This window comes from Oxyura jamaicensis, chromosome 8 (genome assembly GCF_011077185.1).
Source record: "Oxyura jamaicensis isolate SHBP4307 breed ruddy duck chromosome 8, BPBGC_Ojam_1.0, whole genome shotgun sequence".
NCBI classification, from domain to species: domain Eukaryota; kingdom Metazoa; phylum Chordata; class Aves; order Anseriformes; family Anatidae; genus Oxyura; species Oxyura jamaicensis.
In genome coordinates this window covers 22,133,440-22,158,428 of record NC_048900.1, presented here as the reverse complement: position 1 = coordinate 22,158,428, position 24,989 = coordinate 22,133,440, and the positions used below count along the sequence as shown (strand labels likewise).

The 24,989-nt window shown below is 39.3% G+C and overlaps 1 protein-coding gene across 1 annotated transcript in view; it reads left to right on the top strand.

Moving 5' to 3' along the window:
- TESK2 (testis associated actin remodelling kinase 2) overlaps positions 1-24,989 on the top strand; it is a 76,909-nt gene that overhangs the window by 14,084 nt on the left and 37,836 nt on the right. Inside the window, exons 3-4 of the mRNA XM_035332966.1 lie at positions 11,052-11,173; positions 19,933-19,981. Of these exons, the coding sequence (XP_035188857.1) occupies positions 11,052-11,173; positions 19,933-19,981 (171 nt within the window). The remainder of the gene's footprint in view (positions 1-11,051; positions 11,174-19,932; positions 19,982-24,989) is intronic.

Genomic DNA, 24,989 nt, shown 5'->3' with positions numbered 1-24,989 from the left:
TTGCTGCCTCTGTGTGCACCTGTTAGGTGTGTAAAAGGGATGTCAGGTCTTCAGGACTGTCAAACCAGTACCTTTTGGTAGCCCTGAATCCTTCTAAGGGAGGAAAGGGATTAAATGTCAGCATAAATCAAGGAGGTTCTGAGCATTCCAGCCAGAGGATTTTTAGTCCTAACACACCCTGTTGGTTATTATTTCAGAACCTTCAACATAAACAGTGGCAACACAGAAAGGGTTGTCTGTTTGTTAATACACCAGGTGAAAGGTTGAATTTGGCTCTTAGTATGACTCTGACTTTTACTTTTGAACAGTTTTAGTGACTTTGAGGCTTTGCTACCAGACTTCAAGCCAAAATTACATTCTTCAAGTTGGCATTAGTATCTCCATGAACTTAACTGTGCAGAATGCTTGTGTTATTTTTTATCCTATATAGAGGGAGACGGGAAGAATTTTTACGTAGAGGAAGACAGGAAGTCTGGTTTTCTTTATGGTAGCTGTTGTAAGAAAAGTATGAAGAAAGCTCATACAGATGATGGAAAACAAGTCTTCCAGCTGCTTTTTTACTTCCTCTGTAGATTTCTTTTTACACTCCCTCTGCCAAGGACTCCTGTTCTCCCAGCTCAACCAGTTGAAGGAGATGTTGTTTATGTGCATGTCTTCATGGGAAACCAGAGTAGCTTAATCTACTTCTGGAGGTTTTTCAGTCCAGTGTGGCTTGTGATGCAACCATTCCTCTCTCTCTTCAATGAAATTAATTCTTCAGATACCTGTTGAGTTAGCATCTTCTGTTACGATAGTCTATACTATCAGCTTTTAAGAATGGTTTAAGCAGATGTCCGTGAAGAATGACAGATAAAGCTGTTTTTGACCTGGGATATGGAGGGTTGAAGAACTAGATGGCATGAAGTCTTTTCCAACCCTTTGCTTTTGACTTCACAAATCTATAATGCAAAGAAAAACACAGAGGTGTACAGCATAGGAGGAAGGCCTAAATAGCACTATAAATGCCAAGCTTGACATAAGCAAAATATGTGGAGAGGAATTATGCCTAATGGACAAGAATTAGTTTCTAGGAAAAATTAAGTGCAGTTATTTCCAGTATGCTGCTGACAACAAGAAGAAAACTTACTATGGCACTGCAAGTCTAGAGGCGTAATACAAGTTCATATGTGCACTGCGTTAACAGAGCTATGACTCCAGCAACACTAAACCTCATATAAGAGGGTCTCTAAGATTGCTTTCTGTCATCTGTATGTTCTTTCTTCATGCTTTACTTAAAATGATTGCCACTTTGTATTAAGCAAAGAAATAGTAACGCTGTCAATTTAAAAGTCAGAATATCTTTCTGGATTAATAGGCTGTAGAAACCCTGCAAACTGGAATATGTATCTTGCACAGTTTAATTGTTGCCTAGGTTTTATTTTTTTAAAAAAAGAAATCATAAGGAAACATTTCTGGTATTCAGGATAAAAATACTCTGAAGCGGCAGCATTGGCATGGAAGTCAGATGATGACGTGAAATTTCACAAGATAGCTCAAATCCATCTCATGCTTTGTTTTTTGTCTTTTCTACTTCAGTTTCAAAGTTCTCTTATTTTCTAACGTGCTGTTTTGAACATTCAACATAAGATTTGTACTGAGAAGGGATCCTCTTCGGTTGCCTCTGTAATTACCAACCTGTTCGGGGCCCTGAGCCGAACGTAGGTGTTCTTCAAAAGCTGCGTAATATACTAGAGGTGAGATCACACGGTATTATTGATATTTGTGGGACCATTTGATAGGCTTAAAAGGTATTTTATTTTAGTTACCCTATAAAGTATCTGTAGGAAACTGCCTAGTTGTATGTCAATACTTTTTCAGCATCAGATATTTGAGTTTTCTTAAGCTGGGGAACTGTCGAATGTGGTGCAAATACATTGGGGAAAAGCAAAGAATATAAACAGTGTCTAGTAACTGGAAAAGTGGTTCAATGAATCATTTTAAGCTTAACCTAGTCAGTGTATAAAAATGTCATTACGGTGCATAAACAGTCTTATAATGAGAAAACAGACTTCTCAAACAATGCCTTTTTCTTATCCCTTTGTTTGAGGAAAAAGGCATAACAAGGCCCAATGGCTATTAGCTGTAATGAGAATTATGCCTATTCTGAAACATTAAATGGCTGTGGGAACAGTATTGCCTAACCAAAATTGTCTGCTCTCTTCTGCTAGTTTCATTGGTGATGTTTGGAGCCATCCTGGCTTTTAAGTGTTCTTGATTAAGCTTGGCCAAGTGTTGAGATTCTTACAGCTACCAACAGTCTAAGGTCACCAAATTTGGAATCTTCTGGTCTAAACAAATCTCTTTAAAATATTTTTTTCCTTGAGATTGATGTTGTTACATCAGGCAAAATGAGATTTTTCTGGTTCTGCTTATGCCATGTAGCATCAGAAGTCCTTGTAGATTGGAAAATGAGTACGGAAGTAGGGAAACAAGTAGAAAACTCAGATCTAATCCTTGTGTTTGTAAGCATGAGGAGTATACCTTGTAAGTTTTGAGAAGTGACATCCATTTGAGCGGTACTTCACCCAGGTGCAGTGTTCTTCTTCTAAATGTCTTCATTCTGTCGCAGTGAGTTAGAGACATTGCAGTTGCTGCCTCCCTCCCTGAGTGACGTGATACTTCTTAGTAAAACAGCAGATCTTGTCCACACATGCCTCGTGGTCTTGCTTCTTATTTCAGAAGGATTTAGTTCTAAGCTAAAAATCTTCCTCTCTTGACTAGTGGAGGAAACTCTCAGGATGTCAGGAGCAAGATAAATGGGGTTTAAGGCCTCTTATGTGAAACTGTCGTGTTAAAACACACCACTAATCGTTAGCTTGGGAATACAGTCACTGTATTACGTGAACTGGCTAACATGGCTAGAGTAACCTTGAAACCTCAAGCTCCTGAGTTATATCAGCTGGGTGCCTCTAATCATTCTCTTCCTACTCTGATATTTGTCAGGAGTAGGAAGAAGCACCGTTCTGGAACTGAGATGAGGCATAAATACTGAGAAGCACTATCCATCTCATGCTGTGTGAAGTATCAGCCTTTGGGAAACCTTTTAGCAACTGCCAAGATGTTTTGTGTGGTAACCACGCAGACAGTTGCCTTCCTCTTGCTAGTGATTTTTTGATTATTGAGGTGCCAAGATGCTGTCATCCCAGTCCTTCTCACTTAATTAGGCAATGCTTTTAGCACATAGGCAGGATGAAGTAAATAGGCCTTACTCTGATGGATCGCTAATATATCACTTAAAAACCTCACCTGCAGAGTTATTCCCTAGGGATTATAAAACAGGCAAAGTACTCATGAGGCTTCATCCCTGCTCAGGTGTATCCATCCATTTTAGATTTTCCTGCCTCACTTGCAGGGCACTCATGCTTTTATGTTTGTCAGAACTGAGACTGCTTTGAAAGGCTAAGAACAGAGGGCTAGTTCATGTTTGACTTATTTGACATAAGCCTTGTTTTGATCGATTGATTTATCTATTTTATGGCTAGAAGTATTAAGATATACATATATATGTAACAATCACCTTAAAACATTTTAGTAACCTCAAAGATGTCACTGGGTAGTAGACCTAATGTAAGCCTCAACTTGTGTAGTGGTATTGAAAAATTCTAAGAAAATTTTGAAAATATTATTTCTGTAATACTCTTTCCTGCAGTGCTACTTGGCATCACTGCAAGTAAGGTCTAAAATTGTACCTAGTGAAGCAAATTAACAAACGTGGGGGAAAAGTTTGCATACATCACGTTTCACTTTCCCTGCTTTGATCAGCCAACTTCTCTACTGAAGAAAAAAATCTTTGAAAAATATAGCAGAATATAATAATTTCTCCAGCACAGTTAAATGGTCTGTTTAGTTTTCTGTTCTTATGGAGATGTGCTGGGTTGGCAGCTCTGGGATTTTCTGTTTTGCCAGCTGGCAAACATGCATGTTTGTGTAAGCTCATTCATTGCTGATACCAGGAGACAGGTGCTGATTTACTGTTCTTCAAATAACTGCGCTGGCCTGTGTCCAGCGTTAACATGGCTGAGTCTAGGGAATGGGCTGCATCCCCTACGACTGCTGTGACACACCTCTCTGAACGCTTATTTTCCTGGCATTGGGTGGGTGGTAGGGTGGAGTTAAATATTTCACAGGAGTGATGGATGCTGTTGTGTGTGATGGCAATCCATCTGTGCTGTGTGTGTGAGCTGCTTCTGGTTGGGGCGTGGGTGCCTTCTGTTTGCTGCTCTTACTGGACGAGTTCAGGGCTTGAGGAGAGGACAGAGCTGTGGAACAATGGTTTGAGTAATCAGTATGGAGATATTGTTTTGTTAAATGATCCATGGCTGACAATATGGATAACATAGTACCTTTCACATCAGCTGGCTTGATTTGAGTCCTGAAAATCCAGTTCCTGTGATGCCTGGCAATTGCTGACAGTGAGGAGACACTTAAGAAATTGCCTGGAATATTTAATTAGTTCCTTTTTTCCTTTTCTAAGAGATTTTAATGCTCAAGAAAAGCAATTCCATGAAGGCTGAAGTAACAAGAAATTACTAAGACCTCTCATTTTTTGGCCATGGCCTCAGAATTGTAGCAATTTACACAAATGTAAGTATCCTCAAGTAAGCAAAATGTAGCTCCTTTATTCTCCATGCTCTCTGCTTTGTGGTTGTGTCCTAGTGCTGTGAGTGATTATAGCAGCAATAGCTGCATGCAAGCAGGCTCTGCGCAAATGTGAGACTGACTTCCTTACTCATGCATGAGTAACGTTTATTTGACAGATTTATGAAGGAAGTGTAAGGAAACTATTTCTGACCATAATAAAACTCTCTCAAGGTTCCCGTGCAGATTTTTAAAACAAAATCAACAAATGTGTTTGAATGGTGATGATGACATCCTTGGTACAGTGGGGGATTGCATGCTTGGTACCAAACTTAATATATTAGAAAAGACTGAAGGTGCAGTTATATGCCAGGATAACTTAACGTGAAGTGTTTTTGCTTTAAAATCATCTGCAGATCATGCAAATATCATCACATTTTGCACAGGATAAAACCATAGTAACACAGGAAATATTTAATCATCAGTATTAAAAAAAGAAGTAGGAGAATAAGGACACACAGATATGGTATCTCATTATGTATTATGTTTGGATGTTTGACGTTTGCAGATGTCAGATTTCCGTGGCTCATAAATAGCATTATCACCTCCATATTATAGACTTAAAGAGCTAAAGAGGGAATGTACGTGTAGAATTGAAGTAGCATGCTCAGGGTTATTCAATGAGCTGACAAGGTAGCTGACATTAAAAATGAAGACGAATGAGCTCCCAGGGCTGTGTTTCTAACTCAATATTTCCTTTTCTGATTGTGACTTTATACTTGGTATGAAACTACATATGTGAACTACATAGTCAGGTTGTGGTATAGCTTAAAAAAAAAAAAAAATTAAGGCTCTTCTGCATTGTGCCCAGCAATTAAGCAGTGGGTCCATGAATGAGCTTTGTTCTGGATTGCTAAGGGAATTTTATATGGTTATTCTGCTGAACGGGCCACAAAATCAGTCAGCTTCCCCACCCTGGCTCTGCCTGTTTACATCTGATCTCAAACCGTGGAACAATAGTCCTCAGATTCATTTGTGCTTTCTCTCAAAATAAGACTGTGGTTTCTTTTTGCCTTTGATTTGCTTGAGATCAAGTTAGTGGCAGAGATACAGACAGATTCCTATCAGCAAATGGTTTGTTTAAAATAAATGAATGCTGTATTCTGGGCCCTGGTTCTACATTACAGCGGGCAATGAAGTAAAACAAAATACAAAAGAAAAATGAAGGGGTTTTGGCGCACACAAATGGATTTATAAAGTAACAGCTGTACTGCTTACTAATTATAAGTTCACTTTTGTTTGGCAAAAAAATAGAGAACTCATTTGGCCGTAGGTGTGGAATATGCTGTAGTAATTGATCTTGTTACTCTGCTGAATCGGTGATGTTAGAAGTTCCTGAAGTTATAGGAGCTTTGTTTAACGACCAATTCCAAGCCTTTGTACTAACGGGAAATGGTAACAGCTGCAACTTTCCGTGTGTGTCTCATTTTTTTCTCATACTAAAAATGAATGTAGTTAATATTACCATCATGCTTTTAAAATTTATTGGTTTATTTTTTGTGCGTAGTTTCTCTCTATCTTCTGAACCTGTGCTAAACTCATGTAACACATGTTGACTAGTTTTGTTTGGCAAGGCTTTGTTACACTTGGCATGTTTCTCTCTTGTTACAAGAAGTTAGTGTAGTGACATGCTATACCACTATGAAAACAGCCACAACCCAGTCTTGGTCCCTAGCATCAACACAGCAGCTTAATATTATCTAGACTGATGCATTTCTTTAAGCTCCTATTTGTCACTACAGATTTTTCTACTGATGTGAGACTTGACATGATATTGACATCACTAACATGAGGATATGAATGAGATCTGACCTGAAGAACAGGTTTATCTTAAAGGGAATTAAAGGGGATTTTCCTCAATCAGAGTTTATGCATTTTTTGTAATATGTTCATCTCCAAGGTATGACTATATGTGCATGAGAACGTAGTGACTTGATGGCTTGAATGTGGGTCTTGAATAAAATGCAGCTGACCCTAACTTTTTTAAGGTTCCTTCTGCTGTCACAGCAAGGAAGTTGACTATTCTTGAGATTGGTCTTGCATGAGGGCCAATGCTGGTCTGCTTCAGGATGTTTCCCTGTCATTTAATGTCCTACGATGCATTATCATTTTAATAATAATTTTATCATCTCATCCATCTCACCAGCTTTTTTGTGGACTTAGTCAATCACAGTTATACTGTATAGCATAGGTAGTACAAATGACCTAAAAGGATAACCAAGGTAACATCTTCATCTCCTGTCACTGCACGAGAAAATGGAGGCAAATCAGGTGAAGACACTTAGAGACTGTTAGAGAAAAGAGAACAACTCACATAGCTTTTTATATGTCTATACCATCTGCTATCATCTATCATTAATGTGAAGGCTGAGTGTCCAGGAAACATTTGAATTGGTGAATATAAGGATGGTGAGTCAGTGTAAGTAGTAAGAACGTGTGTAGGATTCTTGTGGGTAATGCAAGGAGCTCAAACAGGAAGCAAGCTCAGGGAATGTCATATATGTGGACTGGTTACTCTAGTAAAGTGGTACTTCGGACACATGGCAAGAAGGGTGAAGATGAAATGGCCAGGTGAAGGTTGAGATGTGTAACAGGATGTTTGAAAAATTGTTGTGGGTGGTAGACTGGGGGAAGCAACTGGATTCTGCGTAATAGGCTGTGTAAGTAAAGATCTGTAAACGTAATTAAGCGGTGAGGCTGGATACCAGAGTAGAGAAGGGTAAGGAAAAACTGGAAGACAAATAAATGCAGTTTTGGAAGGTAACAGTGATAAAGTACTTCCAAATCAATGATACATGGCTGAAAATAATGAAAATATGGTGGAAAACTAAGAGCAAACCTTAAAGTTGTATTGGCAGGTTTATAACATCAATATTGGGAAATGATCTTCAGAAACTCATTCTAAGGACAGCTGGAAGGGTACAGTTAATAGTAAAGGTCAAAAAAGCCTTGTGAAAGATAAAATCAGTCTTTCCCACACCTTTAGTACAGGCGAAGGGTGGAAGTAATATAAATGTTTGGATTTTCAAAAAGCTCTGGTATACCTATTAGCTAATAAACAGTTATTAAAACAATATTTAAGGTTTATTAATAACAAAGAACTTTGTAGCAAGCAGAAAATTAAAAATCCCAACTTTTGCAGTATAATTCCCTGTATAAACTGGGTAGAACATCTCCATAGTGACTAATTTCTTTGAGTGTGAGCCCTGCTAAATCACTATTATGATATTTCTTTCAAGTATGTTCCTGTTTCTCTACCTGGAGCCGTGGCTTCCTCTACCTACCTCATTTCTTCAGAGGAAGGTAAGAAGGTCCATGACTAGAACGTGGTTTGAAGACCCAGAGACCAGGCAGGCCATGCAGTTAGCCATAACCAGGTCAAAGTACTTTAAAACACTTTGATCCTTGGAGGATCAGAGTGCAAAGGGACTTTAACTGCCTGACAGCAATAAAACAGGGAGGCAATATCTGGTTACTGTGACCTCTGAGATGGAAGCATATAGGTAAGCAGGCTGAGAAGTCAGACGAGGGTGCAGAGCAACATGGGAAGGCAGCTGTAGGATTGCTAGAATATTTCCAAGCACGGACATGATCATCCAGACATCACTGAAAGGTTACTTGATCTCATATGCAAGGAACTCTAATTAATAATAATGTCAACAGCTTTGATAGTTTTACAGCAAACTGCTAGGGATCTCTGCTTATGTTGAGGGTACAGGCATGCACTGAGGCAAAATGCCCTATAAACAAATAGTAAATGTGATCGGTAACATTTCTAAAACGTTTGCAAGTTTCCCTTCTGGAATTGTCTTGTGTGTGAAACACCATTTCCATGCTTTCATGTACACAAAAGAAGCCTGACAGGAGATAAAAGATTAAAGACTGTTTGGTGGGGTTTTGGCTATGAATGCCAATACAGACCCAAATTTTGTCTAGAGTATGACTGACAGGTAAGTAGGTGCACGCGGTAGTATACCTGACAGCTGATGTAAAGAAGAGCTGACAGCTCAGATGATCTGGAGCGTGACCTTAGAGGTAGGACCTGCCTGTTCCTCTTGGCAGTCCATTCTTGCTGTACAAATGCTGTTTGCCAACTCTCCTTCAGAGCAGAGAACACAATTATCCTCGTGTATTCTAAGTGACTAATAGTGTGTTCCATAATGTATAAACTGTCATCTGATTTTTATTCACTGTATTGGATATTGACCTCTTGAGAAGAAGCCTTTCTGCCATCAGGTCTGCTTTTCCCTCCTGACTCAAATGGTAGCTACTGTGACAGGACAAGTCCCTGTTCTCCCACGTTCAGCACAGTGTAGGGGTGCCTCTCAGAAATCTGTTAACATGCTCAGATGCTAGTAATCTGAGCTATTCTGAGCATGGTCAAATTGATTTTACAAAAAGAAAATGCCTCCAAGCTCACTATAGAAGCCAGTTCAGTCTATCAAGACTGCAAAGACTTCAGGAATATCCTTCTGAAGTGAAGGATGAAAAATGTCCTTTGCAAAAACTGCTCAGTTTTCCTTGAGCATGGCATTAGTGCTGTGGACAGCCGGTCCTTTGAGAAGCAATTGCTGACCACTTCCTCTTGCCTGTCAGACCTGAATATCCAGGAAGCATGCAGGACGGAGTGCTCCAAAAACATTCCCACCCTCTTTTCTGAGGTTGCCCTAGCTCAAGAAGAGGCCAAAACAAGAAAAAGGCAAAGAACAAGGAAGAAGGTCCTGCTATAGGATAGGTTCTTCTTTTACCTGAGAGCATAGGGAAAAGGACTTGATGTTTTGGCAGGGAATTGAGTGAATTACAGAAATGGGCAAGAAATTAAGAGGTAGCTAGTGAAGTAAATGAGAAGGCAAATATTGTTCAAGACCACACTCTGTCCAAGTTCCTGCTCACCTTCTACCTCTATTCATTCCTTGTTGGCAGACCTCGAAGCTTCAGTGTTAGTGGAAAGCTGATTTCTGAGGGAGTCCTGTTCCGAGTAGCTCCCTGTCCATAGGAGTTAAGCTCATTCAAATTCTTTCCTGTTCACTGCAAACCCAAATTGCTCTACCACAACACCCAGGATTCCTCACCGTTCTCCCAGAGGAAGTCTTCATTGAGCTGATAGAGCTGTTATGTATAGATTGAAAGCTTTTAAATTGTCCTTATTCTAATTTGTTTGCATCGATAGAACAAATCTTCCTTTCTTAAGTTCATGCAAGCCTTTTTTTTTTTCCCTCATTTTTGTTCCCCAGCCAAAGCATTACAGCTAATAAAACTGAAGTATAACTAAAATAGGTGTTTAAAAACAGCTGTGTAAAGAAGTTGACCTTTCCGGCTCAGCTTGTTCATTCAAATTGGCTCAGTATGCAAAAGCTGCATAAAATTAAAAGTTAATGAAAGCACACAATAGACACAAGAAACCTGACCAGTAACACTAAACCGCATCAACTTAATATGCAATCATCCTGCTTAAAACTAATAAGAATGCCAAACAGGCAGGACAGGTTATGCACAGAGGAATTCTGGATTATCTTGTTATAACACTCTAAAGCTGTAGTTCAACCAGTTTTTTTTAAAGCCGGTATTGCCACTGAAAGGAAAAGTCCCATGCTCGTGAACTTGCTGCTGGTTTCTGCTCTTGGTGCTGGTTTCTACATCCTTTTCCACCTCCTTTCTCTGATCCTTATTACCCTGGGATTACTGTGTGGCTGTGGGTGAGCCAGCTGAGAAGCTCGTGTGCATGGGCAGGGGAGAAGCAGGAGAAAAAGCCTGTGGGCTGTTTTTCAACTTGTGCAGTCCTTTGCTGTTTGCCTTACACTATCGCAACAAGCACATCTACAAACTTTGTTTGCTGGTGGCAAATAGGCTGCTCTGAGGGTACCAAGTCAGATGTGGCTGCATTCATGCATTTCTGACTGGGGAAGCTAACTCTTGAATTGTGTGCTGGTTCTGCACAGCTGCTAGAGAAAACTTTTTCATGCTGGCATTCTGCAGCCACTACTGAACGTCCTAGACTAAGTGATACCATGTTCAGTAACATCTCTGCTTTGCAGTACGGGTTGGTGTGAATGCCTTCTCTCCAGTCAGTGTATAATCTGGTTCGTGGTCCTACTCAGGAAGTAGACCTTGACTGCCTCTGAAATCTGCCCTGTAGCTGTATATAAGGCAGGGTCTCCACATTCTGTGAACAGTGAAGCCAGCAACTGCTATGGGAAAAGAAGGATATGGATGGGAAGGAGGTGCAGGACTTGGAGTAGGGAACTTTCTTTCCCTGGGCAAGTAAGTGGCTTCCTTCACTTGTACTAAGATGATGAGGTGCTGCCTTATACAGGCAATGTCCAATTTCACATTGGTAGGACATGTTCTTACCACTTTTTGCTTTTATCTTGCAGGTAAGACACAGAACTTCAGACCAGGTCATGGCTTTGAAGATGAACACACTCAACAGCAACAGAGCAAACATGCTGAAAGAGGTTCAACTTATGAATAGGCTCTCACATCCAAACATCTTAAGGTATACTGCTGTTTCTGAATTGTATAGAGATAGATTGTCTTTAGCAGAGCTTTTCTATTTCCAGGTTATTTTTTTTTTTTTGTATAGCTGTATCTATGAATGTGTTAGGAACAGCTTCTAACAGCTGCTATCCAAATGGGAGAAGTGGAGTAGGAAGAAGAGAGAAAGAAAAGAATTGACCAAAGAGAAAATTCACGTGGTTTTGGTATCTTGAGTTTACTAGTGATAAGTAACTTCAGAGAAAAACAAGTTTCCACGTTATTTTCCGATGAATCAGTACAACAATATGAAGAGTGAAATGGACTTCTCTTCATGAACTTAAAAGATTGCAAATTTATCACCATTCACATGATTTGTGGTTATGTTGATAGTCCGACAGGCAGTACAGCTTTCTGAAAACTTTTGGAGACACATTGAACTTTAATTCAATTTCTTCTTTCTTACAAGACTATTAAATAGTACAGATATAGTACTGATTCCTAAGACATCTTTATAATTAGCTTCTCTGATCCTTGAAATCCTGGCTCAGTCTTCATCAACTGATGTGTAACAACTTGTTTGTTTGCTTCAGTATTTATGAGGATTCAAACCAGAAGCACCTGGATTATCTGTAAGGAGTATTCCATTAATTGGTGTCTGTTCTGTTTTCTAAAACAAAAACCCTGAGAAGGTAGAGAATTTGTACTCTTAGTAAAGCTGTATTGATTTTTCTGTACTGGTCACAGTATAGAGTGATGGAAGTGTTGTAGTAATCTGCCTCTAATCAGAAATTTTTGTCTGTTTCTTTTCTGCTCCAAAGTGAGAAGTTCTCAGCACCTATCCTTGCTCTTTTATTTATTTTTTTTAATGATGTGAGATAACTGGAATTTTAGTTTTCAGGATTCTTACTTTTCTTACATCTATCCACCACTCCTTTTCTCTCAGAATCCTTAGATACATGATATATAATCCTGGTGGACTGATACAACTGTTCTTTAGTAAGCTTTGTGGAAAGAACTTCATTGGATTGGCATTGTCAGAATCATAAATTCAGTACATTTCAAAACTGCTTTATCAACTCTGTGATTTGTAAATCTTTTTTAAAAAACAAGAACACTTCACTACTGTAATTCAAAATAAAGTAATTTAGGCTGGGATGAAGGAAGGTAGGAAAGGGATGGTTTGACAGGCAAAAACACATTCACTTGCAGCTTAATTTAGCCCTATCCCCCCTGAACAGAGTTACACAGGTATTGCTGAGAACAAGAGCAAGAGTTATTGTACTCAGTTCTGAGTAATTGTTGAAATTTAAAGGCCTTATGTCTAAGAGATCATACAGATGATATACTGGTGTTCTCTGGCCTTAGAGTCTATGAATAATTGGAAATCAGTGGTGTTACACAGATGGTCCTGAAGAAAGACCACTAATGTATCAATTTATGGAAGCTGTAAAGGAATTCTATTTGATCTCCCAGTTATTACACAGGATTATCTGTATTCAAATAAGCAGTTATGAGAAATAACTGCATAAGAAATAAAGGTCATGTTGAAAGGTATGTCTTATTGGGGCATAACTGTTTTGAAGCATAAACAGCACTTGCTTTGTGAAATGCTTCATCTGAGGCTTTTTCAAGGAGAGTTGGTTCTCAAGTATAAAAAAAAAAGTCTTTAATGTAAGTATGCTTGCTGCAAGCAGCAAGGATATTCTTACAGAAAATGCAAATGGGAACTACTTAGTTTCATTATTCTATTGAATAGTAACACAAAGTAAAAACTTATTTTTCTTCCTCTATCACTTAACTTGGTGTTTTTGTTTTAGTTATGTTTCACTTAATTTTTAGTTTAAAATCACTCACTACAGTATTTCTAGCCCCTTTGTGTTATTTGACAGAAGATTTCTCTCTTCCTAAATGTTACCTGCCTCTGTATGTGCACATGTGTGTATATATGTATGCCTGTGTGTATGTTTCAGAAACCTGTAAATTATTGGCGCTTCTTCTAGTTTTATAAAAATTAGCTTAGGACCTGTTTCCCACTTCAAAAACACATTTAAAATATTTCATAATCATTTACTTACATAGTAAAGTGCTGAAAGCTAAAACCATGGTGTTACAAGTAAGAGCAGTAAACTACTGCTAAGAGGTCACTGGGAAAATGGTCTGTAACACCATGTTTCTTTATTTTTAGAAATTATAAATTTGTATTAGTTTTAAAGGGAATGATCCTCTTCCAAGAAGTTCTAATGCATAAATTCCACTTCCTGCTGGATCTACTCCACTTGCATTGAGAGTGATCTTTGATTTTCTGTAATATATACTTGTGAGCTTCTTCATCTTCTGTAAGCTCTAGGGCTACCTACTGCTAACTTATGCTGTGAATGGGTTACTTTCCATCAGTCCTGGACTGCTTTGCCAGTACTAGTGGATTCTTAGACTGAAATGTTTAGGTCACCTTGAGCAATGGTTAACTCTAGCAGGCCAGAGGGCTGTGAGGCTCTCTCCTACCAAATGTCTTGTCTGATTATGAAACGGGATAGATACTGGCTTTATGGTATCTAAAATCTGCTTTCAACCTATTTCAACACGTGTGGTTCAGTTAGTTAATATTTTAGAAAGTAAGTGTCAGATTTGGCAATGATTTGTTTATTTTCGTGTACTGAAATCTTCCTTAAACTGGGTGGGGTTATGTTGATGGTTTAGTACCTTAAAATCTGTAAACAAATCTCTTTGACATAGAATTCTTCTCTGCTTCATATGAGCTAAGTGATATGGTAGAGAGAAAAGATTCCTCGTTCTAGTGTATTTGGTAGCCAAGGATCATTAGTATCCATTGTATAATAAAAATAAAATAAAAATTGCCTTTGCCAGTGCTCCATAATGCATTGCAAACTTTTACTAGCTATCCATTCCAACGTGCCTGCAATTAATTTCAAGCTGTTACTGCAAAGATTCTTGTGTTTTTGCCATTAATTGCACTGAAGTGAATAATTAATACTGCTGATTATTTGAGACTGCTTTTGCTTCTGCGCTATCTATATCATCTCATTTTCACAGTTCCAGATGCCTTTTGAGTTTTTTTTTCCCCAGCCTACAAGCACCAGTCTGGTGTCTGAATTAGTCTGACTTTTTTCCATTCCTTAGGACTACAGGGACTGGCTAGAGGTAGGATTGTGTTTTACCTTAGTGACCTAGACACTCCTGTACTTCTTCAGGAGGCAGAGTTGTGTCAAAGTATTCCAGTTCCTCTGCTTCTAATACTTGATGAAATACTGGTCTGGTTATTTAAGCTTTAAAAATAACTTGTGTTGCTTGGCACAGAGCTGGAAGGCTAAGTATCACCACTGTCATTTCAATGTTTCTGTGCTCAAATTCTGCATTTGGCCAGCCATGCAGATCCGTCTTGATCAGAAGACAGTGAAGAGCTTAGTTTTCACTTCCAAGTTCCTCTAAGTGTATCATCCCTGTGGTAGCATCACAAAGATTCTTGTGGTCAAATATACATATATATAAATATAGAGTAAATCTGTTAAAAAAAATTCTTGATGCAAAGTACATTAGAAAAAGTGAGAAACTAGCCTCCACTAACGGGTTTATTTTGGCAAAAATGGAACCTCTTTGCTAAGGATGTTTTGGAATAAAAGCTCTTGCAGCTGCACTGAATGGTAAAAAAGTAAGGGGATTTGGAGGTTTTCTGGTCTCCTTCTCTATTGCTTCCTATTTCTATTAGTAGATATGATTACAGAGGCAGAGTAGATGTTAACTGTAGTATTGTATTTCTTAGTCATCGTCTTGGCGATCATAAACTAAGAAAGAAAGAGCTGCTTTTCTTATTCTTCGTTTCCCCAAGGGATCAAATTAAGGACATTTTAGGAGTGGAAGGAGCAAAAGCAGACTAGTGGTATTCATAGAGTGCTCTGAACTGTTTCTACTGTCAGCCCCATCTTGCATCATCTCCTTTCTCCATCTCCATGCAAGCTGGAGGACTAAAAAGCTTTTCTGTCTCTGCTCAACACCTCTCCTTCCCCTGGGTATGGGGATGTGCTGCTTTCTGGCAGCCTGGCTTATCGCATCTTACCTCAAAACAGATGGCAAGAGCAGGAATGGAAGAGTGAGCTGGAGTTCTGGTTTTACACCATGTGATGTTTACCATAGCCACGTTAACATGGAGCGGCTGATGCATGGTACGGCTGTAATAGCTGGGGCTAGGGGAACCAGAGCTTTGGAGCATTTCTTCACTTCCTTATTCATTTGTGTCCCACTTACAGTGCAGGCTTGAGTTAGATCTGCTACCAAGGCTGATGTATGTTTGCAAATGTTTTTCAGCACATTGCTGCTTCTCTGAATGCTGGTGCTGCTCTGTGGTCATGAGCTTTTACCTAAATCAAAAGAAGAAAAGAGGGCTGGAAAGGACTCCAGAAATCTGCCCTTTTCTCCTAGGCTCCAGACTAGGAGACCTGATAACTTTTCATTCTGGTACTAATACCTTTACTTTCTGATAACGTCTTACAGGTGTGTTTTCCTTGTTTTCAGAAACGAAGTGGTGTGCTAACACTGATTCTCTGTCCCCTGTGCTGTCTCTTAAATCAGCATATCTTCGATTTTGAGATAGAATTTCAGTTTTTAATATCACTACTGTTTTCCTGAAAAAATGCTTCTTTATTTAAGCTGTACCTCAGGGACTTCATTTAAAACAGTCTGTATGCAGAAAGCCTTAGCTCATGTCTGAAGTGCTCTCATGGGAACACTTGGAGATACTGCTGCGTTTGGCAGTGAGCGTGCAGGCAGATTGACTCGTTGATTTAAATCTACTTTCTGTGCACGCACACAAAACAAAATAAGAAGGTAGTGTGCATGTTATGCAGACTTCTTTCAAGGAGAATTTTCTGTCCGCTACTTCCAGACAAACCTAGTACCCTAGGAAAACAATACCCTTTTCTCATGCAATTTCTCCCTGTCAAACCCTCCTTCTTGTGAAATTGTGATTGACTTTGTTCCAACAGGTAGAAGAATGGCTTTTGTCTTTTAGCATCGTTTGTCTTGTATCAAACAGTGGTGTAACAGAAAGGAAAAAATATTTTTCCTTTTCTCTATGTGATGCAGGTACCACAAAAGAGCGTTTTAGAAATGCTGTACACAAAACAACTGAAGAGCCTGTGTCACATGTAATACATTATAGATGGGAATAGATGAAACGCCTTACCTCTGTCTTAAATCAGACAAGTGTAGAAGACTTTAAATACATTTTATAGCTAAAATGGTGCATAAAACATTAAGGAAGATTTTAATGCATACTTAATATTCTTACTTACTTTTCCTTCTTCATCAATAGTGTAGTGAAGTAAGCATCTGTCTCTTGACCTTGTTTCTCTCTATATTAGTGAATTTGTATGAGAGACTTTTGCATTGCTGTGTTTGGTTTGTTTCTTATTTTTAATGCTATCCTGAACCCCCTGAATTCTTTCACCTAAGCATCAGTGGATTTCGGAGGGCACCAGTTTATTATGTTGGGCTGTAGCTGGTCTCGGTTTATCCACAGAGCAGGTACACGTCTCGGTGAAGTTCTTTTAATGGAAAGCATGTGTTCAATGTCTAGATGTCCATAACGGCTGTTTAATCTGGATATTAGTTTTATTTGATTTCCCACGGGGGCGAAGGTTGGACACTGAGGCTACAGTTTTTTGTGTCCCCCATCTGTCTAGAATTTTCTCCCCTGCAGTTTGACTGAGCTGGAAGCACTTCGGTAACTGCCCTAACAGACAAAAAATGTCCAGAATACATTCTTCCTCCTGTCCGAGGACAGGTACTGCAGATTGAGAAATAGCCTTGCTTTCAGAAGCAGAGTTTTCCAGCATGGGAACATCACTGACACTTGTTAGAATGCTTTTCATGGTGGAAAAGTTCAGCACTGTACTTAGGGTGGACTCGAATAGCATCCCTCATATACTTGCAGCTTCTGGGGGAACTTTTCCAACTGCTAGTTACGACTTTGGAAGTGATTCAGCTTCTCTGATAAGGCCAGATGTTCTGTCTTGAAAATAAGCTTCCTTGTATCTGCAAATGATCTCCTCTTCTGCGGATAGCTGGCTCATTGAAGCTGCTTCCAACTAGAAATGTTTATAGGAAGTGTAACCCTTGGCTGACAAGACAGCATGCTGAAGTTCACCTACAAGCACATTTTGGCTCTGGAGACAGTGCGTCTAGCCAACAGGAATAATCTCAGCTGTACCGGGCCAGCATGTCAGCTTCCTACCCGCAGAACTTGGAATCTCACCTGGGACGAGCTCAGAAATGGGAATCTTATGTTAAATCTTACTTGGTAATTGTATTTCCTGGTAGCTGCTGCACATATTACCTTTTAGTGGAAAAGCTTTCCAATAGTATTTTGTAGCAGTACTTGGCTTAACCAAGAGGCTTGTTATTGCTTGATAGAACAGTTAAGGAGAAGTTTTCCAGGAATTTGGATCGCTAGAGGTCTGTTCTATCAATCTATTTTCCAGAGTAGGAAAACTGAGATTCTCGACACAGTGTTTTAATGGTTTCAGTATGTTGCTGTAAACTCATTAATTCTGTCTTTATCAGCGTATCTGGTTTCTCTTTTCCTGGCTAATAACTCCTAGATGTGGGTTTTATGAATATCTCTGTCCTGCGTTTTTCATGTGATCGTGATACTGAGCTTTGTTTTACTATCTGATGTAAAGTCAGAAATGTTTGTCTGTTTCCCAGTAGAAAACCTAGATGTTTAAGTATTTGTGAACTCTTACTCTTAGTAACTTGAGCCAATGTATCCTTTCTGCCTTAAGTGTAGGTTCACAAAGGTAATGAATATGTTTCCACTGAGGCTTCCTTTGACCAAAGCAGGTCATCAAAAAAGTTAAGTTCTACCAGGATTTAGGTGACAGTGTTGTTTTTCCTGTCTAGTAAAGATGAGAAATTTAATTTTACCTAACTTCTGATAAGTTCTTCATTGCATTTAAATTCTCAAATTAAGTCACATAGAATGAACTCCTAATTTGAAAGTAACATAATATACTTTTATAAAGGAAGAGTTGATATACAGATGGAAACAATATTATTTTTATTATCTCCATTGCTGAATGAAAATACTGCAGTTCTGGATTAACCTTGTGTCATTACCGTGTTTCATAGAAGAGAAAACACTTGAAATTTGTCTAATAGTGGAACTGGTATTTCTTTTATCTCTTTTTTTTCTGCTTTTGCTTGTGAATAAACTATTAACACCATGCCTTACAAGACTTTCAGAATACATGAAGGTAGAAACAGGTTTTTGCTTTGGAGGAGCCTGGATTTCTTAGTCTTAGGAAGCTTAATCTGTAAGCAGGTTTACAAAATGGTTCATATGCAGTTGCTGTATGAATTGAAACAACAGGATCAGCAATGTTTCGTGTATAAAGTATTTCTAAACCCATCTCCCCCTTTCCCTGAACACTTTGTTGTGCCTTATTGCTCTTCATTAAGGAACGAGAGTTGTAATTTCACTCTCAAATAAAAATTTACATATTTAATTTGGGGAAGATATTATTTGAGGTGAGAGCAGGCAATAGATTTTAGAGTGCAAGTCCTGCTTCTCTTTTTGGTTATAAAAACAGATTTCCACAGTTCAGCTTATCCAAAGAACCTTATCTATATTATTTCTCTTTGGCTGCTTGTAATTTACTAGTCAGCTGTTAGATGAGAGAACAGTAAGGATCATTCATTTGTTCAAAAGCAGCTTAGCTTAACCAGTACTGCATGTCTTGCATCATTTTGGTTTTAAATTCGTAAGGTTTTGAGTATATAAAAGGACCTTTTCCTTCAATCCACACGATTCCCGTCACATTTAATGAAATCACGCAATTCTACACCTTGCTTGTAAAGTGGAAATTTCTAAATATTGGGGAAGTAACAGATGTTTCTACATGTTGAGACCAAAGTCTAAATAGTGAAACTGAAAACTGGTTACTCCCTTAACTGTGCAGGGAGGGCTCTGAAGAGCACACAAGCTAAATTGTACTGAACTTTCTCATGGAGATGCTTACTGTTAATTTGCATTTTGTCACTTATAGGTTCAGCATGTATGGTAGTAAAAATGAGCTTGCAGTTGTTCCTCTTGTGTTTAAATATATGACACATTCTCTGTCACTGCAGAAAAATCATGGGTGACATTCATTATTGTTAACTGTAGGAGTCGGAACCGTGTGCAGTGTAGGAAATGTAGTGGTAAGTGTGTATACAGGGCACCATCGGAACTTGCTTCCATGGAAGTGTTGAAAATAAAAGGGGTGGGAGGAAGAGAGAATAAAAGTACGCTGCACGCACGTGCTCTCATATTCTTGAGTGGTTAGGAATAGGATAGAAAGGAACATTTTTATGCTTAATCAGCAAAATGCGAAGGGAAGTAATTTGCTGTTTGTGCAGACCAGCACTGGATAACTTGGCTTCCTTAAAACAGGGAGCTCTCTGAGACTCTTCCTTTCTGCATAAAACACTATGTGCTGTCCTTTGCTTATAGTCAAATCACTAACTTTCCATCTTGTTTGAGCTGTCCCCTGTGCTTTCTTAGAACTGCTTATTGTAGTGCAGGCACATGATTTTGTTTTGTGCTGAGACTTCTAAATAATCAGCCTTGAGGTATGCATTGTCTGAGAGGCTGATTTTTTTCTCTTCTTTCTTGGCATAGCCAGTACTTTATTATCTTAGTTTCATTTTTAAAAAACAAAGCAAAACAAAAATAGAGGGGGGGGAAGAAAGCCCAAACCACTTTTCTTTTCTTGTTTCTTGTAGGTTTATGGGTGTCTGTGTGCATCAAGGACAGCTGCACGCACTTACTGAGGTAAGACTATTTAATGATATACATACTCAATATGAAACTGTTCTCAGGCCAGATTCTGCAACTGCTGTCCACCTAGAGTCAGTGTCCTTTACAGGGACTCGTTAGTTAATCACGTGCTGCTTGCTATGCAGTGGGAAGGTTGCAGCATCAGGCCTCAGAACTGTACTTTGCTTATAGCCCTGGAATGTCTTTTATCATTAGAAGCTCTCATTAAGATTAAAAAAAAAATCACGGTGGGAACATGAAATTCCACTGATACTGTTCTAAATAAGAGATGTGGTTGAGGTGTCCTTAAGTAATATTTGTGCGAGACATTGCTTTGCATTATACTCTGCTTGCATGTGCATTTCACAGGTGAATCGGGTATTTCTGCTGGGTGATGTTAGTGGATTCAGTCCCTGCCATCTTTTTATTGGGAATAACATGAACATCTGAGCCGAATCTGGGTTCCATACAGAGGAACTATCCCATTGCCCATGTACCCTGCCAAGATCCATTTATCAAATGAGAAACTGAAATCCCAGTTCATGTGAGTTCCCACCAAATTTCACTCAATTGTGCATTTAATTCCTCCCCTTTGGGGAAAAAATAGAAGGGAGTTTTCTCTTGCTAGGAATAGTGTTACTTCTTTTGTGTCAAAATCTGTAAAAATTATCCTGCTGCTTTAGAGTAGAGATTGAAGGGGCATCTGTGCTTGGTAAACTTCATGTTTATTATTTAGTCTTACTTTGTAGGAACTGCTCAATAAAAGTTTAAGCCTTTCTTCCATTTAAATGTTGTGGTAACATGCATGTTATTAATTAGCAATTGGAATGGTTCCCAGTATGCTTGGCAAAGAATTATTGTAGGAGTGGAAGAGTGGATGGGTATACACCAGTCATCAGGATGGTACTGTGTGGCCATTGCTTCCTGCAGCTGTCATGCGCAACTTTGAGGCAAAAGCGTGCATATGTGGACAGTGAATTTCTTCACCTTTGTGGTGACAATTCAGCAATGATAGTCCTAGCTACTTTCAGTGATGCACAGTAGTTCACGGTGGCTGCATTTCTCATGTAAGAGCAAGGTAACAATGCTCTCAGAGATTTTAAGGTACAGCGTGCATATGAGGAGTCCTTTGATACCAAATAAACTATCCCTCGTCTATTTTCCTTTTCTTCCCTTCCCTACCCTGTGCTCAGAAAAGAAAAAATGTTTAAGATTTGGCATTGGGTGGCTGATCGAGTCCTGTAAGCAGGCTTAGCTAATGTTATTGCTTATTTCTTGTGGACCTCTGCTCAGTTAAAACAGGGAGATTTCAGGTCCTCCCCCTCCTATAACATATCCTAGAAGAGGTGGAGCTCTGTAATGCTTCATTTTTACTAAGTATTGGCAGATCCTCCTCAGCATGTTGTTTTTTCCTTCATGTCACTTGCTTGCTATTTAAACATCCCTCCCCACCCAGAAGGCCAAGAAAATGAAGCTTCAGCACACGTGCTTCCTCATGGAGAGCTAACTTGGAGCTGCCTGCTTTCTTCAGCTATTTTTGAGTTCTTGGCAAGCAAATAAATCCAAGAAAGGCTTCAAAGAATAACTTTTTATAGTTACAATTCAGAATAACAGAAGAGATTCCTGAAATCTTACTTTGAGATCAAAGAGGAAAAGTTTTAGGCTGAAGAAGGCTCCTGCAAAATTTGAGAAACAGAGTACCTTTAGGAGCAGGTTATAAAAATACACGTAGTGATTACTGCTTTGCTTGTGTGGACCAAGGTGGACATTTAATGCCTTCAGTAGGAAAAACTGCAACCGAAAGCCATCATAATTTGATGTTGTAGGGAATCCACACGTTTTGCCCGATACAATAGTTGTTTTTTGGTTTTACAGACCTTTTCAAACTCAAGAGCTAAGTATGTCCCAGGTGGTGAGATTAGTTATTTCTGCTGACAGTAGTGGCATTTTTCATCTTGATGTGTGTGTAGACTAGTAATTGAGTACTGCTGATTTCTGGAGGTTAGAGGAAGGAGGCGAAATGGCCAGCTGATGGAATAACAAGTAAGACACGCTTGGTGAGTCACCAGTTCAGATATAGCCCAGGAGGATAAACAAATTACCCACTGTCTTGTGGCTTTTCTCAGCTTGTGGTCCAAAAAGGTGGTCTCCTAGCTTCCAGTGCTCAACATAATTGATACTAGCCTGACACTACTAGCACTCGGAGAACTTCTGCCAAGGTTTCACTTCTGTGGAGGTGAAACTCTTGATTCATCAGCCTGTTCCTTAGTAGACATCTGAGTCACTGCAAGGAGAATCCTTTCTCTTGCTAGCCTATGCTGGACCTGTTCTGAAAGGAGTTTAATTACCACTTGTTGATGTGGAATGTGCACAGTAAGAAGTTGTGTTTTGATAGTGTGGTTGATGGTATTTGTAAGGGATGCAGCATCACTTAGAGCTTCTATCTGGGGAGAGATGGGGAATCATGTTTATTTGTACATGTTTCAGTGGTATAAGAAATTGAACTCTTGTGGCAAATACTTGGTGAATGGATTTAGATGGCTTGTGCTTAACAACCCTCATAGTACTAGAAGACAGGGCAACAGTCATAAATGGTGCTAGAGGAGCCCTGAATTTTAGTCAGTTAAAGGAATACATTAGTAGCATGGAGTACTTCACCATTGGAAGGCAGCCTGAAGTGCCACGATTTCTCCTCTTGCGTATTTAAACACATGGAAAGCTAAACACAGTGAGCACGCCAGCAGGTTTTTTGCTTGAGGAAGATGTCGGTGGTATGTAGGCTTTGGGTTTTTCCCTGTTGGCAGCATTTTATATTGCTTTAATTGTCCTCTGTCTTAAGTGGCTTTTGGTTTTAAAAGCACTACTCAAGAAGCAGTTTGTTTGTTTTGTTTTGATTTTTTTCACTAAAAGAATGGAATTGTTTAATTATAGATTGTGCTAGAACTTTGGCCTTGTTTTAAATCTATAATTTGAAAAATCCAATACTGTTTTTGAAGCCCTACTCAAACCAGAAACTATGGCATATTTTTCTGAAGTAGTTTAGTATCTATTCTTAGAGTCACAGAATGATTTCGGCTGGCATGGACCTCGCTCCTTGCACACAGTTAAACATTTAAGGAAGGTGAAGTAGCGGCCTCAATAGGTGTGCAGCTCAGATGAGCTGGTGAGCGTTAGGCTGTCTCACTAGCTTTGAGCTGGTGGGCATGGATTTGCTGTGCTCACTTTCTGTAAAACTAGGAACTGGATATTTCTTAGTATTCAACTCTAATCTGTGGCTAGTGGTTTGGCTCTGTAACTACGTGAATCTGCAGTGCTTGCTGCATGCATGTACTCATGTACCTCTCCAGCATAGCTGCAGTCTCTCTGTCAAACCTCTGTTTTCTGACCACCTTCCTAATCTGGCAACTCTACTAGCTTCCATTTCTTAATCTCCTGGCACACAGCATCCTCAGATTTTGGGAAACTTGCACAGAGGCACAGGCTCTGGTGTCAGTTAGCATGAGATACTGCTGAGCTTTCAGAGACCAGATCCAAGCCACTGCTGGAGGTTAGCAGACACATCTCTTTGTGCGTTACACGCTGCCTAGGCTTATGTTGCTACATGGGAGCAGGTGACATAGCATACAGTCTAGCATCTAACAGTCTCTCAATAACTCTTTGCTGATCTTAAATTATTTGTTGAGCTCTGTTAAGCAAATTTATGTGAATTGCCAAGAGGTCAGGGTAAAATCTTGCTATAACTTGATGGATATGTATGTACAGGAAGAGTTGTACAGCTTGATAATTCCTTCTCGGAGGAAATGAAAGCCTTGACACCTGCGTGTAAAAAAAGAAATAATAATAAAAAAAAAAACGAGGAAGGGAGAGTTATGTGTTGATTGGGTTATCTTGGAATTGCAGTGCTTTGCAAACAATAGCTGATTGTTGCTACCAAAGTTTTATGGCTATTATTCATGTTGGTTGATAGTTTTTTTTAAAAAGTGTACAAATTCTCTGCTGCCACGATTTGAAGTCGTGGCTTTACTTGCCCTGGGCAAGACCTGGCGTGCACTGGAGCTTTCTCAGGCTGAGGACAGGGCTGTGGCAGTGTGATATGGAGCACGTTCTCGGTGGTGGAGGGCTGGACAATGTTCTTTCAGCCAGTAGCTGGATGTGCTGTCTGCCCAACTTGCCTCTCTGGCAGCCTTTCATTCTTTCTCCTTGTTGGTGTACTACCCAGTCAGTCCTTCTGATTCCACCCCAAGTGTCTGATGTGTTATTAGGTGTTTCATAGGTCCAAGATTGCACTTGAGTAGCCTTGCTCTTAAGAAGCTGTTTGTGTGGCATTTGAATAATTGTGAAATAGCTAAAAGGGCAAGCCAGCCTTTCTGTGCACCCGGCTCCTCCAGTGGCTTCTGTGGCCACGTTTGGTGAGTCCTTATCAACTGCTTCACATCTCATCGTACGGATGCTGCGTGCAGACATGCATGAAGGTGCCCTGAAGCCTAAAATGCTTCCTGTGTGCTCAGAGCAGTGATGCCTGCAATAATGCATGCTGGAGATGCAGGTGCTAAAAAGTGCTGTAAGAAAAATATCTTGACTGCTGCTTTAGCCCTTTTTTTTTTTTTTTTTTTTTTTTTTAAGAGAATCCAAAGTAATTCTTTGAACTAGTGCACGTTTTCAGCCCAATTAATTTTTTATAGCTGTGTTGGAAACCCTGGGAAAAAAATTTACTACGGAAATCCTTCCAGACATGGTAATTTTCATCTTGGGCAAGATAATTGCTATTGGACAATTTTGACATGTCTGTAATGGCTTATTGAATCTGGCACTGCTGTTTTTACCATCAACCACAATTAATTGTTTAGAGACAAGAATGCTGTTATGTAGCAGTTGGAAAAACACTTTCTTCCTTGCACAGTGTCCTTTTGCACTCCTAAACTCATATTAATGAAAGCCTGTGGGTTTGGAAGAGATTTTTTCAAAAGTTCCTCTGTGATAGCTGAAAATTTTCCTTCTCTGCTTTTCCTCCTGACAGCAATAG